This window comes from Filicampus tigris, chromosome 10 (genome assembly GCF_054856515.1).
Source record: "Filicampus tigris isolate MCC_2025a chromosome 10, RoL_Ftig_1.0, whole genome shotgun sequence".
NCBI classification, from domain to species: Eukaryota; Metazoa; Chordata; class Actinopteri; order Syngnathiformes; family Syngnathidae; genus Filicampus; species Filicampus tigris.
Window position 1 is genome coordinate 5,856,759 of NC_141226.1, and position 17,359 is coordinate 5,874,117.

The 17,359-nt window shown below is 39.3% G+C and overlaps 1 protein-coding gene across 1 annotated transcript in view; it reads right to left on the reverse strand.

Moving 5' to 3' along the window:
* Nucleotides 1-285: 285 nt before the first annotated feature.
* The window catches only part of zswim5 (zinc finger, SWIM-type containing 5), a 76,391-nt gene continuing 59,317 nt past the window's right edge, over nt 286-17,359 (reverse strand). The window contains exons 6-16 of the mRNA XM_086043549.1: nt 16,677-16,853; nt 16,006-16,182; nt 14,338-14,484; nt 14,073-14,210; nt 11,574-11,725; nt 8,982-9,084; nt 7,439-7,574; nt 7,207-7,364; nt 6,951-7,114; nt 6,360-6,441; nt 286-4,383 (exon numbers count right to left, since the gene is read on the reverse strand). Coding sequence (XP_085899675.1) covers nt 3,521-4,383; nt 6,360-6,441; nt 6,951-7,114; nt 7,207-7,364; nt 7,439-7,574; nt 8,982-9,084; nt 11,574-11,725; nt 14,073-14,210; nt 14,338-14,484; nt 16,006-16,182; nt 16,677-16,853 — 2,297 coding nt within the window. The 3' untranslated portion in view covers nt 286-3,520. The remainder of the gene's footprint in view (nt 4,384-6,359; nt 6,442-6,950; nt 7,115-7,206; nt 7,365-7,438; nt 7,575-8,981; nt 9,085-11,573; nt 11,726-14,072; nt 14,211-14,337; nt 14,485-16,005; nt 16,183-16,676; nt 16,854-17,359) is intronic.

Sequence of the window (17,359 nt, forward strand, 5' to 3'; positions counted from 1 at the left end):
CATCTGTGTACACACTCACAGCACTTTGTTTCCAGCTGTGGTTATTTTTTGAGTTTTTTTTATAAAGTTGACTAGATAGCCGACTGATGCTCTGATCCTGGACATCCAGATCATGACCACTGCAGGAGAAGCATGAATACAAAGTGGCCATAAATACCAGTCTGTGTCTCCTTAGTATGTGTTTGATTTTTTTTCAATTAACTATCAATCTTGGAAGTGTGATTTAAATGTTCCCTTTTTTTTTTTTTTAACAGATGTAGTAGTATAAGACAAAATAATTCTGTGTAACGTGTTTCACACTTTATTCATAGAAAAGCACTCAGAGTCCAACACAAATCAATATAAAATGGTAGTAGCGATACATAAATAGTAATAAATTCTTGCTTTATAGACAGTAGCTCAAGAATTTGCACAAAAAAAAAAATACAAATAAAAAAGTGTTGATGTTAAGCTATCATACTTCTGTGGCAACAAATACTGTAAATACCTTTTTATAATCAGTAGCACAAAGAAGCAACAAACACTTTCAATATTCCCTTAAGTTAGAAACAATCCAAAACAAAACAAATGGGAAAACAGTCGGTGAAACTAGTGAATGAATGCTACCAGCAAATAGTACTCTCCTACGAAAGAAAGAAAAAAAAGAATGGTGAGGGAAAAATACGTGAAGCTCCTCTTCCTCCTGCAAGCGTAAACAGACAAAACTAGAGGGAGGAAGTCACGATGCTGTCGGTTTGACAAGATAAATCACGGTAAAGGCAGCTTACTGGAGCTTCCTGTTCAAGCAACTGGAGCAAGTACATGCCACAGTCATGTGTTCTTTTAATGGAGGTTTTCTTCATGCAGATGTTTGCATTTTCTAAATGATGCTGCATTGGGTTAAATCAAGTCTACTGCAGCACATCAATGTCACCAATGCTTATTAAAGGTGGCCGCAACAAGGCTAATGTCTTGCGGAATGGGCCCATGACTAAACAATTTGACAAAAGAAGATATAAAACAATAGTTTAAAAACAAGGAATTGAGGTCATCCAAAAGGCCATCCCATTTGTTCATAGTTGCTTTTTGTGACGGTTAGGTGTTGTTCACTCTTATACAGGTATAAGCGCCACCACATGACGACACCGTGAGAAGACACTAAAGGCTTTTGAGTCCTGATTGAATCAAACCCACAAAGAAGTAAAGCAAAAATACTTTGTACATTGATAGGTCAGAAAGGCATTTTCCCAGTTTAAATGTTTAGCTCTCATCCATATGCTTGCAACAAAGCCAAGTCAGCTACTTGTACATTGTCCAATTGTAAAGCAGGCCGGCCCTTGGCTTGGTTGCTTACCCCGCCCGCCTCTCTAATAGTGGTTCAGTCAACTGCGTCTCATCTTGCACACTTAAGGGGACATCTTTAGAAGCCCATCCAAGTGGTTCTGCATAGTCAGGTTTAAGTATGTATCTGTGCCCATTTTCCTCAATTTACATGCTGCTTTTTTTTCTTTTCCTTTTTTTTTAACATTGCAAATCTAAAAAATAAAATAAAAATTAGAAATACAAACAATAACAGTAAAATATAGCAAAACAGAAATGTACACTGGAGCACCTGAGAAAAGTCTTTGCTCTTACAAAAATGCTGTCAAATCCCCCACATCCAAAACAGTTCAAGTACACTCCCACCCCCCAAAAAAACAAATAAAAAAAAAACAACACAACATACTTATCATAAATAATTAGAATTTTACAATTTTCTGAATTGACACTTTAATATTTACAATATCTTAAATGCTTTTTGCTACTATTTTTTTGTTTTGTTTCATTAAGTGATGTCCCTGAGAACTAAGTTTAGCCTCTTGTTTTCTTTTTAATTCTCTTGTTTCTTCAATTAAAAACACGGAAGAAAAAAAAAATCGTGGATCCAGTGACATGGAAGATCACCTCTGATGGAATGTAATAAAAAAAGCATGCAAGAAAATGTCCCTTTTTTAATCCTCCTGTCAGGCTTTATGACTGCCGTTCTTCGTCATACAAAGTTAGCGAACATCAATAAATAAACAAACTAAATGCTGAAACCGGCAGGAACTTACTGAAGAGGTATTTGTGTGAAGTGCTTGTACAATGACGTTTCGTTCGGCCAGTAATATTAACGTTCTAGCTGCAGAATGAACACAGTTCCAATAATGCCAATAACATCAGCTCAAATTAAAACTATCAACTGTTTTTAGAGTGACATTGAATCTATCAGGAAAATGTAAAAAATGCTGGCCCATATTGAGATTTCAAGTAGTCTTAGAAGCACATTATATATGATGCAACAATATATTGTTAGTGCTGTTTAAGATTTTTTAGGCTTTTCAAATATAATAAGAATGTGTTCTTTAGAATTATTTCCCCCCCAATCCTTTCCACCAGTTGTTTTGTTGATCTCTGACAAGTCCCCTTCCTTTCCTGGCTGCTACTCTTTGAGTGTCACTCAAGTGTCACCAAGCAACCAAAGCAACTATATTTACTACTTTCAAAGAGGAAGTTTAGTTGGGAAATTCTCAAGTTGCCACAAAAGATCTTATGATGGAAAGAGAACTTCAGCTAGAGGCAGAGGGAACGGTGGCTGATATCAACAAGGTCCAAATATATCTCAAACTTTGCAACCGAATACCAGACGACATTTTTGCGGCTTGGTGAAGGAAAACGCAGAGGCTCGACTATGCAGTATAATGCTAAAAACAGTAAAATCTTGAAATTGGGTGCGAACATCATCACACAGTCCGAATCATTTAGATTAGTGGGAGAATATTCACTCCAAATTATCATACTTATGTGCATGGATCCTAAAGTAGAACAGCACTTCCGATACTTGAAATAAACATATGTGGGAGCTGGTCTACACTGGTTTTGGTCAGGTCTTTGGAATTTTTTCACCGCACTGTTGTTCTGGCTTGCCCTCTCTATTTATAGGCCCTGAATGAAGCAAGGCAATTTATCAACAGGGATGTTAAAGCTGATAAATAATACAGGTGAGGTATGATAGTAACACTGTGTGTTGTCATCCTCAGTGGGCTCCTTTTTTTTTTTTTTTTTTTAAGTTTCTTCCACTTGTAAAACCCACTTCTTCCGAGTTTTTTCAGTCTCAAAGAAGCCTGTCCAACTAATCTTTTGGTTTTTGTATCACATGCCACATACATTTGAAAGCTAGTTCTGCTTTTCACAATCCTATGACTTTTTTTTTTCTTTTTCAAATGTGTAATTCAACATTCGTTGGGAGTGGGTAAAGAAGCTGTGTTTTGTTGGTTATCTTTGACATGTCGAGCCATTTCTCTAGCAGTTTCAGTGAAGTAGAACAGTGCACCCCGAACACTTCCTGGTTCACATTCAACAAACAAAACCACCACACTGAACAAAAAATGTTAGTCAACAAATGGCTCAACTTAAGAAGTAAAAAAAAACAAGGAATTCAAAATCATTTTAAATAGAAATATATAAGATGAACCACTTCCTGAAGTGGAAGATCCCTCTATGGAAGTGGGGTTGTTTGGGGTCAACCGAATCGTTCCCTGACCAACATCATGAGTTTCTTCTTGCCCTTGTAGATTTGTTTAAGGTTGTCTATGAACTGGGCAAACTGAATGTGACCATCCTGCGCCAAAAGGAAAGTTTCCCGCGCTTTGCTCAGGAACTCAATAAACTCTCCGTAGTGCCGCGGACTGATGTGTGTCAGTCGAGAGTGCGTGGTGTTGATGTACGCCGAGATCGTAGCGTCCAGGAGCTGCCGCAGAGGCGCCTTGTCTGTTGACATCAGCTTCCCAGAGTTTCTTCTGCCGGGAATGCCGGCGAGACCCGGTGCCGTCATGGTGCACCGCCGCAGGATATCAGACAGCACAGTGGCACAGTGCACACTCTTCACCACCAGGGGAATAATGGCGGCGAGTTCGTTTTTCCCCAGGGAGTGACTAAGCGCACAGGCCCACAGAACGTCATTAATGGCTGGGTGTGTGTCCTGGTTGTAAGCCAAGTTCAAGTGGGTCATGGCGAGGGAGGCCAGTTTAAATGAGCGCAGCGGGTACCCTCTGTGTTCCATGTACCTGGCGATGGTGAAGAGCTGCGAGTAGGTCATCCCGGTGGACGCCGCGTCGATCACAATCTGGTAGGCCGTCTCAAAGGCGATGTGGTCCTTCTCGCAGAGAGTCAGAGCTGAGAGGGCGCAGTTCTGGGGGTCCTTCATAGCGCACTGCAGCGCCAGCGTCCTTGCGCAACTGGCCAGCTCCTCTCGTTGGGGGTAATCCAGGCTGAGGCGCATGATGGTGTTGTGGGACATGACGGTGGCCGCAACGATACTGGTGGCTTCGGTGGGTGTGAAGAGCGTGTACCAGCTCTGCAAAATGCTCACCAGAGCACGAAGACCTGGGAGCAACAGAGACAGATGCAACGGAATAAGATATTTGTGTGATACTGTACCACTATTTGCAGGGGATAGGGATTGAGCCCTGCTGCCAATGGAAGGATTAATACAGATTTATAAGTGCCTACAGATGCTACAAGATGGTGGCAAAGCACTACATTTATATTTGCCTGAGCACAAAAACATAGGAATAGGTACATTTGTGAATAGCAAATCACAAATATGCAAGGCTCTACACTAACTTTTGCACTGGTAGCACTGGTGCTACCAGCTTTTTCAGTTCGTCACACCAGCACGAATTTGGTCCAACCCTTTTTGGTGCGGTGCAGCATGGCCATATTTGTTGATGTTTAGTTGTCTCAATTGCCATACCGTAGCTTTGTATGATGTAAAGACTGACAGTGACTGAAACTATATTGGGAAAAAAACAACTTTGTTTGCAGCAAGCAGTGGCTGACAAAATTGGTCAGTTATTTTATGTAACATAAAAGGATGACCAAAAAAGGAAACGATACCACGACAAATTGACAAAATCTTAAAACATCAGTAGAAAGCTGTGAATAGCTGACAACTAAACTTCAAATTTGTTTTATGTGAATTAGTTCAACAATACACTATAAACTAATTGGACTGCTTCCAATAAAAGAAAACATTTAGAACATTTTTAAACACTATAACAACTGAACATAAAAGACATTTCACATTTTTTTTTAAACACTACTGATATGTTCATCAAACCATAAACTTCCCCTCTTAACCAAGATTGTGGAGAAAGTGGTTTTTCATCAACTCAATTAATTATTGAATTCAAATGGACTTTTTGATAAATTCCAAAGAGGATTCCAACCTCATCACAGTACAGACATTTTTTGAAGTACAAACTCACGTAAGATTGAACACCGACACAGGGAAGTTGTCTGTGATCGTCTTACTGGATGTCAATGCAGCATTTAATACAAATGATCATAATATACTGCTGAACAGGTTGGAAACTTGGGTAGTATTAAAATGGTTCAGGTCCTACCTGGAGGAAAGGAGTTAGTTTGTGATTAACAGAGAAGTTTTCAATCTGTTCGAATGGCCATGACATGTGGGGTCCCTCAAGTGTCACTCCTTGCACCCCATCTGTTTAGTCTGTATATTGATGGCATTGGGCCAAAACTTTGTACCTCCAGTCACTCCAGCAGACCCAAAAAATGTAAAGTTTGTTCAACCAACCATTAGCATTGCATCGGAGCAAGCCATTTTCAACACTTTAGATTGGTCAATATTGTGTCAGCCCTGAGTGTAAATGCTATTGAATCCAGGTTAAAAACGTTGCTTTCATTTTTTTCCTTTAAGTCATTTTCTCTTTTTGTTGTTTTATAAACCTAATTTTATTTTTTTACTTTGAAATTTGTGAAATGTTCCTGTTAATGTGTTTAAATGGTGTCAATGTACGTTCTGGTAATCTTTGTAATATGCATTTGTTTTCTCTGCTTTGCTTCTGATTCTGAATGTCATTAACTGTTGTGTTTGTAAATGCTTGTAGGTGTTCTGACTTTGCTGGTGCAAAGCACATTGAATTACTTTGTGTATGAAATAGGCTAAATAAATAAAACTGCCTTGCCTAAGTGAGGCATTAAAGAAGAGGCCAGGAGTTTAGGATGCATGCATATGTGTTTTATCACACTTCTTATGGTTTCTTTTGAGTGAGTTTCCCATAATAAAAACAAGAGTATTTCTTAATTGAGAATGTGACCAACTATTAGCATCATTGTCATTATCTGTCTACAGTACAGTGTGTAATGTGCCTTATTAAATTGATTAACTGACATATCCTTAAAGTCAAGCTTATCAAACATACAAGGATGTTATCATAAAAAGATAATAACATAATCATACAAGTGAAGTGATGTCCATATGAAAAGGAGTACAAAACTAATGGTAGATTTTGTTCGCTTGCTGTTGGTGAGGGGAGGGTAAACATTCAACGTACCGACTTCGGTGGCACAGGTTACCAGCCAGCGGACCATCTCTCTCCTTCTCCAGTTGAGAGTGGACAGAGTCATCCTCATCACCTGCAACATGATGGGGACAATATGGAGACAACTGTGTACAAAGGGAACAATAACTTTGAAGGGTTCAACTGTGTATCCTGGACCTGTGTGTGACTTTCCCCTTCATGCCCGGGCAACATCTAAAGAGTTGTATGTCTCTGTTCACTTTGGTTTCTTGACTTTCCCCCGCCACACCCCCACACACAATTCATCATCATTGGTAAAATGTATTTTGTTCGCCTACACAGGGAAATATTATCTAAATAGTCATACTGAATAATGTTTGAATAGAATCTGTAAGTATTATATACATATGCAGTATGCTGTATGTACTATATGCCGGGGTCCACAATTGCTTTGTTTTATCTGGATCTCATTCTGTTTAAGTATCTATGTCAAACCTCATCACATCATAGTTAAAAAAGTCCAACAACTCGCTAACACACAGGCACATACAGGACACGTGCACGTGCACATGCACAGTTGCACACCCACAGGCACAGGCGCACACAAAACCACACACACACTACCTGAAGTCCGAGCTCCAAGGCCACATTGAGCAAAGTTATATCTGGTGGGCTATCTGCAGGTGTAGCTATTTTGAAGGCATCCTGGGCTAGTTTAAAGATTAAGGAAGAAGAGTGGATGTTTTTCTGGATGGCTTCTAGAACTGTCCGCAATCTCAACATATCACCTAGAGATGAGGTGCAAAGGTGGTGTTAATTCAAATTTTGGCATGCAATCTTGATTTGACACTGGTTCTTCTAGTTACAATTATGACTTTACCTTTAGCAGCAGTTAGCATAGTCGAAGCGAGCTCACATTGCTGTGATTCCAAGTGCCCAAGAGTGAACCAGCGTGGGTATCTACTTGGAACAATGGAAATGCCATGATGAGGGTGACCGACATCCCCGGAGCCTGCAGATGACTCCAGAACTGGCAACCTAAAGAAGAGAAAGCGCAACTTCAGGTTCATACAATTCACAAGATTACAAGCAGAGCGGTGAAAAAGTCTGACCTCATGGCGCGGAGAGCCACTTTATATGCCAGGTCTGCATCATGTGGCAGCAGGGCAGAAAAGAGGTACTTGGCAAAAGTGTGCATTGGAACACTCTCCCTGTGGATGACCTCACCTAGACCGCTGAATGGACCAGCTGCGTAGATGCAAAAAAGAAATAATTCGTAAGTTTCTAAACAATTTTTTTTACATGTGTTTTACATTAACTTGCCACAAAAAGTATTGGAATGGAGATGTTTGTTTTTAATTTTAGTGATTTTATTTTTGCTGTAGTATGAACACATTTGGGTTTAACGTCAAAAAATAAATATGAGATACATCAACATTTCAGATATTAATTTCAATTACCTGCATAAGATGATTTATAGGCATTATTTGTAATGACACGGCACATTTTTAAACTAACAAATGTAGCCTATGGGAACAGATGGGCTAAAAATATATTACAGTGAATCAAATGTAATTTTTAGTTGAAAATCCTTAACCTGCCAAGCCCATATCATGCCTGGGACATCGGAATACATTTGTGATGCTTCTGCGGGCATTCTTTGCAGCCTCATTCGGTTGTTGTTCGTTTAGAGTGGTTTCTCCCTTCAGTCTCCTCTTTAACATGTAAAACACATGCCATGTAGGGTTTATGTCTGGAGATTGACTTGGATAATCTAAACCTAGTTTTTCTATAGATTCCTGAGTTGATTTTGCTGCTACCATCACGTTACATCATCATTGAAGGTTAGTGAGCACACAAGAAGCTGAGGACATGATATTACATTCACTGGTTTTCAAAATTAGCTTGTATGTTTGGGGGCACGAGCAAATGCTTTATCCAAACTTTAGCATTTCCATTTTGTTAGAAAATGTAAATCATTCACTCATCAGTACATAGAAATTTGTACCAGAATTTTTAGGCTGTGTCTGTACTTTTAGCTAGATTGCTAATGAGCGGTTTGCATCATCTGCTGCAATCTCTGTATTTCTGTTCATGAAGTTTTCCGCAAACACAATCATTCCTGCCTGTACTGGTTACGGCCAGTGTTTGTTTAATGGCATCTGACTGAGTTCCCCTCCTCTTTCATCTTTTTTGCTAGCAATTGCTGGCCTTTCACATACTGACAGCTCTCAAGTTGGTTACACTTTTGTCAGTTTAAATGTACACAGTCAACAAATCTGAACCTGAGTGGAAACAGGGATCATTTTATTGTTTCAATAATGTTCTAAATAGTGGTGTCCCGATCCGATATTTATGTAGGATATCAGTCCAAAATCTCCGATGATAGCACTCATTCTCAAGTAGTCCATTGCAGAATACGCCACTTTTGCACGCATGAAAAATGTTTGTTGTGTATCTGGGTGGAATGTTGATCTTGTGTCATATTCATCTTTTGATGTCAAACCCAAATGTTTTCAATCTATAGCAAAATAAAGGAATTGGCCTCACTGTTCCAATACTTAAGGAGAGGAGTATATTTGCATTTAGAATATGCACGATATGGGACGAATGCTGTAACACAAGTACATGTCCAATGTTTGTTGATTGGAGTACCTTCGAGTAACTGTATGGCCTGTTTCCTGAGGGTCTGGACCAGCAAGTTGTCCAACTCTAGCTCTTGCAGCTTTGTAACAATCTGCTCTTCATTGCGGCATACCTACAACACACCACAACACACAAGACTCAAAGGTTACACATTATTCTGTACAGTGTCAACTCAATAAACAATGTTGCAATACACAAAAAACACATTTGCAATGTTTGAGGAAATACTGTATGATTTCAGAGATCTTTTAAAAAGTACACAAAAAACATCACTTGTTAGAACTAATTCATCTGCACAGAACATTTAATTCATCTGGATGAAAACAAAAAAAATCAAATTTTCATCTTTTTTCAGAACAAAATGAATGCCACGTTTCGTGCATAGCACTAACTATACAGTGGTACCTCTACTTACGAACGTCTCGAAATAGGAAATTTTCAAGTTACGAAACACCTCAAAAGGAAAATATTGCCTCTTGTAACGAAAGAAATTTCAAGATACGAAAGATAAAAATATAGCATGGGCTGCCACTCGCAGCTCCGGAGTTTCCTGAGCGCAACATACTCATAGCTGCTCTGCCATTGGCTAGACTGGCATTCCATTGGCTAAGAGGGACCTCTACCATATGTGTCTATGTGTGTAGATAGACAGGTAGATAGATAGATATGTGATAAATATGTCGATGCAGCGTCCTCGTCATTTGCCCCTCGGGCCATGAGGTGTTCCGATAGTTTGACGTGAATTAGAAACAAGGAAAAGAAAAACAGGAGAAAATTGTTTTTTTGTCCATACAAACGAAGCAAGAGAAAATAGAAAAGTATGAAAACGGGAAGCATTTGGTTGATCTCGGCAAATAATATGACAGTGGCCACGTTATTAAATCAGTTCTTTACAAAACGCCAGGCAAAAACCACTTCTGAGAGAGAACATGAAGCAAAGAGGGCAAAAAGCGATGAGGACAGCAATTAAAAAGTAAACGACCATCAGTTTTATTCTTCACTCTATTCTTTGTTTTTTTTACATCATGCACAACTCTCATTTATTGTGCAATAATCTAATTGTAACATGTATTTGTTACATGTTTTGATGCATTTTTATGCTTTATAAAACATTTATGTCTGAATATTGAGGGGTTTGGAACGGATTAGGGCATTTACATGGAAAACACGTCTCTACTTACAAAATTGTCTACTTAAGAAATTTCTTCCAGAATCAATTAAGTAAGTAAGTAAGTAGAGGTACCACTGTACTTAGTTTCTACTAGGGATGGGAATTTCGACTAATTTGCCCGCCGACTAATTTCAAATTGTATTTGCGACTAGTCGACTAGTCTATGAGGAAGAAAACTTGAATTTGAATACATATTGAACTCAAAGTTTAAAATGCAAACGTGTGTATTTAGGGGTTATTTCAGCCCAAACATTCAGGACAGTTTGTTAATTTAAATTTTATTGATATAACAACAACTGACTGAATAAAGGTGAACAATTGAAAGAGAAATACATTTCTGATACATTTTCCAATTCAATGCATGGCATTTATTATGAATAATGTAATGAGTAATGGTACCGACTCCCAGTCCAGCAGGGTCTCATTCGCCATATGTTAGGTGCATTATCATGCACACAGGCGACAGCTTTATTTTCTAGTGCCTACGTACCCATCACACTCCGCAGGAGAGCAGCCAAGTTTTCAGCTGTGTGTCTTTCCTCTAACGTTAGGTTCACACCGCAGGCAAATGCGACCCATATCAGATTTTTTTATGACAGTCTGAACAGCTCAATTCCAATTTTTTCAAATGCGACCTGGGTCGCTTTCATATGTGGTCCTAGATCGGACACGTATCCGATCTTTTCCAATGCGTTCGCGGTCTGAACGGCCAGGTCGCATATACTATATACGACATTGACGAGACCAAGATGCGCTCTGCGCAGGCGGAGGGAAAGTGCTGGCAGCAGGGGGATCGAATCTGCAAAGTTGTTGTGAGTAACACTATTGACTATTATATTTTACTTTATTTTAATCCCACTTGAAACGTGAAGCATAAAGTGGACATTTATGGCGATCGTAGTTATTCAGCCACGGCTCAGATAGATTGATTTTTTACGCACGGTTATGACGTGACGTCATCTTTAGTGATGTCTCCATGAAACGAGATGATAAAGCCTCGCCTCATAATTTTCCCCAAATACTGTATTTATTTCTACCTGCTACCTAATCGCTTGAATGCCCCGACACATTTACTTCCGCAAACACAACGTCGGCTGTGACGTCGTCTTTTCTGCGCATGCGGGCCACTTTGACGACATGTGTTCATACAGCAGACAAGACAGAGGTTGCATTTTTAATGTAACATGAACACTTACACCAAAAAAAAAAATGATTTTTTAGGGGGGGGGGGGGGGGGGGGGTTCGGGGACAATTATCTCTCTCTCTTGTTCTGTGGATCAAGATGCATGATACTTAATGCCGCGTTTAACCGACTAGTAAAGTACAAAACGTTTAATAAATCGTAGACGGTTAAACGGTTAAAGTCACGCACATCCCTAGATTCTACAGACACTTATTTGCACTAACCATGACAGTCTAGACTCTCATACCTTGTCCTGAGCGTAGAGACCTTCTGGCATAATCCTTTGTTGGCCCATGCCCATCAGAGTCACCTCCAAGGCTAGAGTCAGGTAGGACTCTCCTGCATCATGACTCCCCCACACTGGCACATGGTGGTAGACAGGACGTCTGGACTCACCCTCTTATAGATGGGGGAGAATAAATACAAATCATCAGACCATTTCGGGCATTGCAGTTGTTTTGTAATAAATTTAAGGAAAAATAATAATAAAGATCCAACCAAATGCCACTGATCCGCCCCTATTCATTCCAAATAACCATGTTCTTTTAGGGTAGAACTCATTTTTAAACATGACCAAATTAACTCAAGTAAATATGCTAAATAATACTAAAAGAAAATATTTTATTTTAGGGACTTCTACAACTAATAAATCCTCACAACTACAGTGCAACTTGTGATTGCTACATACAGTAAAACTACTCTTCAACACCCACCCAATGGAACTACACCCAATGGAACGACCCTATTACGAAAATAATAAAGGACCACAATGTGAAAGTAATAGCTAATATTCTGATCGCAAATGATGCAGTCTTAGAAAAACATTGTTTTGCTTTCCCAAGAAAGAAATTCACCTATTCATTCAATCCAACGTTTATAATTTAGCATGACTTTTACCTGTTTGAATTAAATCTTAACAGAGGTGTATAGGGCAGAGAATGTGGTCGGTGACCAAAGGTCCACAGGTTCAACTCCCTGACTCAGAGAGGGATATGACTGGAGTGAGTAAATGAGCAGCAGTCTTCCACGAACAATAAAACACAGAGAGACGCAATAAAAATGATTGATTAAAAAAACAAAAAAACATCGAAACAATGGATACATTGTATTGTTTGAATGGAGTAATTCTCTAAAGCCAAGTAAAAATGAAAAAAAGACAACCCTGCCCCAAAAAGGAAAAAAACAAAAAAAAAAAACAATGCGGACGAGCACAAATAGTGGGTGATTTTTTTTTTTTTAATAAAGTGATTCAAAATGTTTAAACACCCAGTTCAAATTCCATGTTTTTTATGGAAGAAAATACATCTGTTTATTTTACTAATTTGCTAGCTTGTGCATTTAATATTAGCTTTTAACTTTTCAAAATAAAATATTTTTCAGCTTTGGATAATAAACCGTAAGTACTGTATGTTCTTTTTTTTTTTTTTTCTTCCACCTGTGCATCACGCCGCGGCCCAGTCCAAAGTGCCCTGCGGCCCGGTACCGGGCCTCTGCTATAAACTGTACAACTCAATTTAAAAACAAAGGGAAAACTTTTAAATGAGTGGGAGTGTACAATAACCTCATTGCATAAATATGCACACCCTCAAACTACGACTTTGTAACAGCATCTTTGGCTTTTCTTACAGCATTGAGTCTTTTTGGTTTGGAATCTATCATTGTGACAAATCATGATGTGGCAATATTTGAACACTCTCCAAATCTGTCAGATCACAAGGGTATTTCCTGTGCACAGCCTTCTTTAGTTCGCCCAACTGATTTACACTTGGATTCAGGTCTGAACTAAGGGCTATTCCAAAAGCTTGATCTTCTAGTAAAGCCATTCTTTTGTTGAATTAAATGAGTGCTTTGGGTTATTGATGCGCTGACATCAACACTTTTCATGATTATTTTTTTCCTGAAGTTTTTGTGCTAACACTGTTATTTCGAACTGTTCATAATTCCCCCCACCTTGACTAAGGTTGGTGCTAAAGAAAAAGAGCTCCACGGCATGATGAGGTCACCACAATGCTTCACTGTCGGTTTGGCATTCTTTTGGTGATGAGCAGTGTTGTGTTTGCAGCGCGAAATATACCGCACTTTTTGGAATTAACACTTAACATGAGTTTGAATGTGATTGATTATTTCTGAGCACCGTTGCATCATAAGCTTTTTTTATATCGACTCCCCCTCTTTAACATTTTTTTCAATTTCGTTGTATTGGTCATAGGCCACATTAATTCTGGAAAAAGTAAAAAACAAAAAAAATTGTCTTGGTCTATTTTTTTTTGTATTACAGGCGTTTTATATCCACTACGTATATACTGTTGTATGTATAGTAAACACCTCCAATTTGGTCTTAAGGGGCAGGCTGTACCATGCTAGTTTATGGAGCATAATAGCTGTTGATGCTGCCATAAGAACATAGGATTCTTTTGTGTGTTGAGTCACTGCTGATGAGCCAGATCACCTCAGCTCTGGTTAGCAATGCATCTGCTGTTCAGGCCAACAAGGATTAAGTCTAGTTTCTGGCAACCAAACTCTTGAACCAGAAAGTATTGAAAGTGTGTATTGTCCATTCAGCGGGTTTAATACAAAACAAGACTGCACTGCAGGTTAGTTTTGATTAATATGTCAGCTAAAGGTTTACTGGACAGCTGGTTTGCTTAGAACCATGTCGATGGTGGTACAGGTAAATGAAAATCAATTGGCAAGATTTACCAACCTAAATACATCTGTTATTCAGTTCTTGTTAATGGTTTTGTACCTCCGGTGTCCATTGTGCTATCGTCATCGACCCGGCATGTTTCGGTGAGTGTTGTAAAGAGGCAGCCGATGGGGTCCAGAGGATGTCCTACCCAACCCTCCAGGTTAGTGGTGGTAGTGGCGCCCCGCTGAAGAAGCTCTGGAGAGGGGGAAAAAAGCAGAGTAAATGGGCCCCTGCACTGACAAGTTGTCCCAAAACATGACAGAGTTAGTAGACATCAACAAGAAAAGTGGTGGGCATGTGTTGGTGTCTATGTATGCATTACCTTTTTTTTGGTGTTTATAGATGTCCATCTCACGCTGCTGTAGGAGGCGGAGTGTGTTGATAATGGCCACTGCAAGTCGCAAGGCTTCCCTGGAGTAACCATGGGAACGCAGGGCATCCACACGAGCACATGCTGTTGGTACGTGGTCTGTGTGTTTGACAAGAGGCAAGGTGGAAACATGTTTAACACACACACAGAAATGCACCTGAATGTCATGAGAATTACTGTACGTGTACAGTATGTCTGTGTCTGTGTATACTGGGTCTCGGGAATTGATTGGAACAGTCCGACTCTCCAACAATCGTTCACATTTTAAAATTTCCGGTTCACAGTTATTGTGTCTCATCCGCTGAATGGAAGAACTTGCCAATGAAGAAGTGCACCCATGCGCATGTAGCACGTAGCATGGGTGCACCCGGTGCCGAGCACAAGTGTGAATGAATGACTAAATGAAGAGTCGCATCAGTGCAACTCAGTGCAATAGGATTATATTGTGCAAAAGCGATTGCATGACGTGTTTAAATTAGCAGAGTGCCGTGTCTGACGAGTTTGGTGATCCCTCCTGCTCCGAGCATGAGCCTACCGCATGTTGAACTATGAATGAATAATCTGGTGAGTAAAAAAATAAAATACGTCTAACAACTAAACTGAGGGTCAACTCAAATGCAAATAAGAAGCTAATATGTGCCTGTTGCTAATCTGAAGTGAGTTACCAAATTGCTCTGCTTTTGTCAATCTACACAGTGAGAGCTCTGTGTCGTGTACTGTATACTCATTTATTTTCATGACGTTTTGAAAAACAAAGCTCTCTAGTGAAATTCTAAAAAAAAATACTGGTTAAAAATAACCCTGTGAGAAATTCGTACTTAAGTTCATAAAAATGTGAGAAGTCAATAGAAATAAATTTGTCGACAAATTCAGATTAGTTCATCCAAAAATAACTGGTTAGCATCTCCATTTCAACCAGGCCAGGGGCGTCCAGACTTTGAAGGGCCACACACAGAAAAATAAAAGGAGGAAAGTGCTGCTTTGACATCTTTCATTTAACACTAAACCAATTTATCAGTAAGTATGTATATAAAGACACGTGAAGCTATAATATAGTTATTTTTACATATGATGTATTGTTGGGGGAAAAAACAGCTATGATTTTTCAAGATTTTGGAATGGCCAGTATTGAATGATTACTGACTGGTTGAAAACAAGGAAGTACTTTTGTTCTCCTGCCCTGCCATTCAGTGTAGAAGGTAAGTACCGTAGTACAATACTGGCAGATGACACGTGCCACATCAAATGTTATTTTAGTCTGTGCTACAAGCCGCTAAAAATGAATGACCATAATTTGGACCACCTCAAAAACAATCAAAATTGAGAATCATTTGGAATTGGAATCGAAACAAGGAATCGGAATCATTCAAATTCAAAACATGTCCAACCCTAACTGTATGTATGTTGGGTTAATTTATTGTGGAAATGAAGTAAATTGTTTGCATGAGAATGTACCCTCTGATACAATAGATAATGTTTGACTAAAAACTTAAAGCTGGTTAAACACAATGACTGAAAATACAGGTATGCACATCGCATGTTTATTATTGCAATTACATTTGTTAAAACTGAACATTTTCAATGTTTGACGTACTTCACTGTGTGCGTGTGTTTGCATACCAAGCCAAAGGGGCAGGCCCTGTGGATTAAACAGCAGACTCTCCTCATCTCTCTGGTATGATGGAGACATGTAGTAATCGCTGCTGATGATCCTCTGAAGGTGGCTGCCCTGCCAGTGGAGGTTGCAAGCCTCAATCGCCCGGCTGAACACAGTCCTCCTTGGCCTGGACACAGAGTCTGACAAGCAAAACACACCCTCAACACTATACAACATTGCATATTGTAGGTAGGGATGCACAGACACCAGTATCGGTATCTGTGCTGAGACTCTGCGTTTGTACTCATACTTGGACTCATAAAAAAGCTTCGATAGTATGACATTGATAGCTTGACATTGACCTTCAGGGTAGGAGCCGAGCCACATCAGCCATGTGGAGATAATTTAAGGTAAACACGGATGACTCGGCACATTAACCAAAGCAGTGTTAAAAAGTGTTATATCTGAGTAAAACATGCCATTTTTGAGAAAAGGCTGTGTTTTTATATAACATTTGGTTAAAATAAAGCACATTTTGATCACAATTGCAAGACATAATGGCATTATCATCGGTACACAGTATCTGCAAGTACTCAAATCTAAGTACTTGTATTTGAGCTGAAAAAAGCGCTACTGGTGTGTCCCTAATTATAAGAATGCCTATATAGTACTGTATGCGTGTTTATGTACTGACCCTGGGCAAGGTTGCTCTGTGGCAGAGCATTGGTGATGTTTGGGAGCTCGCTGCCATAGTTGCCATCTTCCAGCGGGCACACATCCATGTCGCTCCACTTCTTCAGCTGTTTGAGCCAAATGCTCTTCTCCTCACTCTTACAGTGGGGGTTTAACACCACACACACCCACAATGCACCTAGGGTAGGCAGGTCAGCAATTCATTGTAGACGCTTTGAGTGATTAAAATACTGCATAGAAAAGGGGTGAAGACAAATATACAAAAAATAGATTTTTTAAAAATTATATAATTGAATTACAAAACAGCATGACTATATCTTCCCTTCAGTTTGTAAACACAAGTGTATGTTAGTTCATAACACTATTACAATTTTTTGCCAACTGTCAGGTCATTGCTATTTTTTTTATATGAACTATGCATCATCAAACTGTATTGTTTTTTTTCTCTGCCTTTTTCAATTCAATATCACTGACAAACATGAGACAAAGGTGGTTGGGTGTTATTTCTATTTCAGTTGTGTGTCATGATCACCCTCGCTCACCCAGAAGTGTTCTCATTGACCTCCTAAATGGTCAGATTGATTGCACAGAAGCTGAACAGCTTTATTGATTTGAGGGCTTCATTGCTCCTTGAGTGAAAAGAAAGGTCTGGCCAGGTAGACAACAGTGAGAAACTTAAAAGGG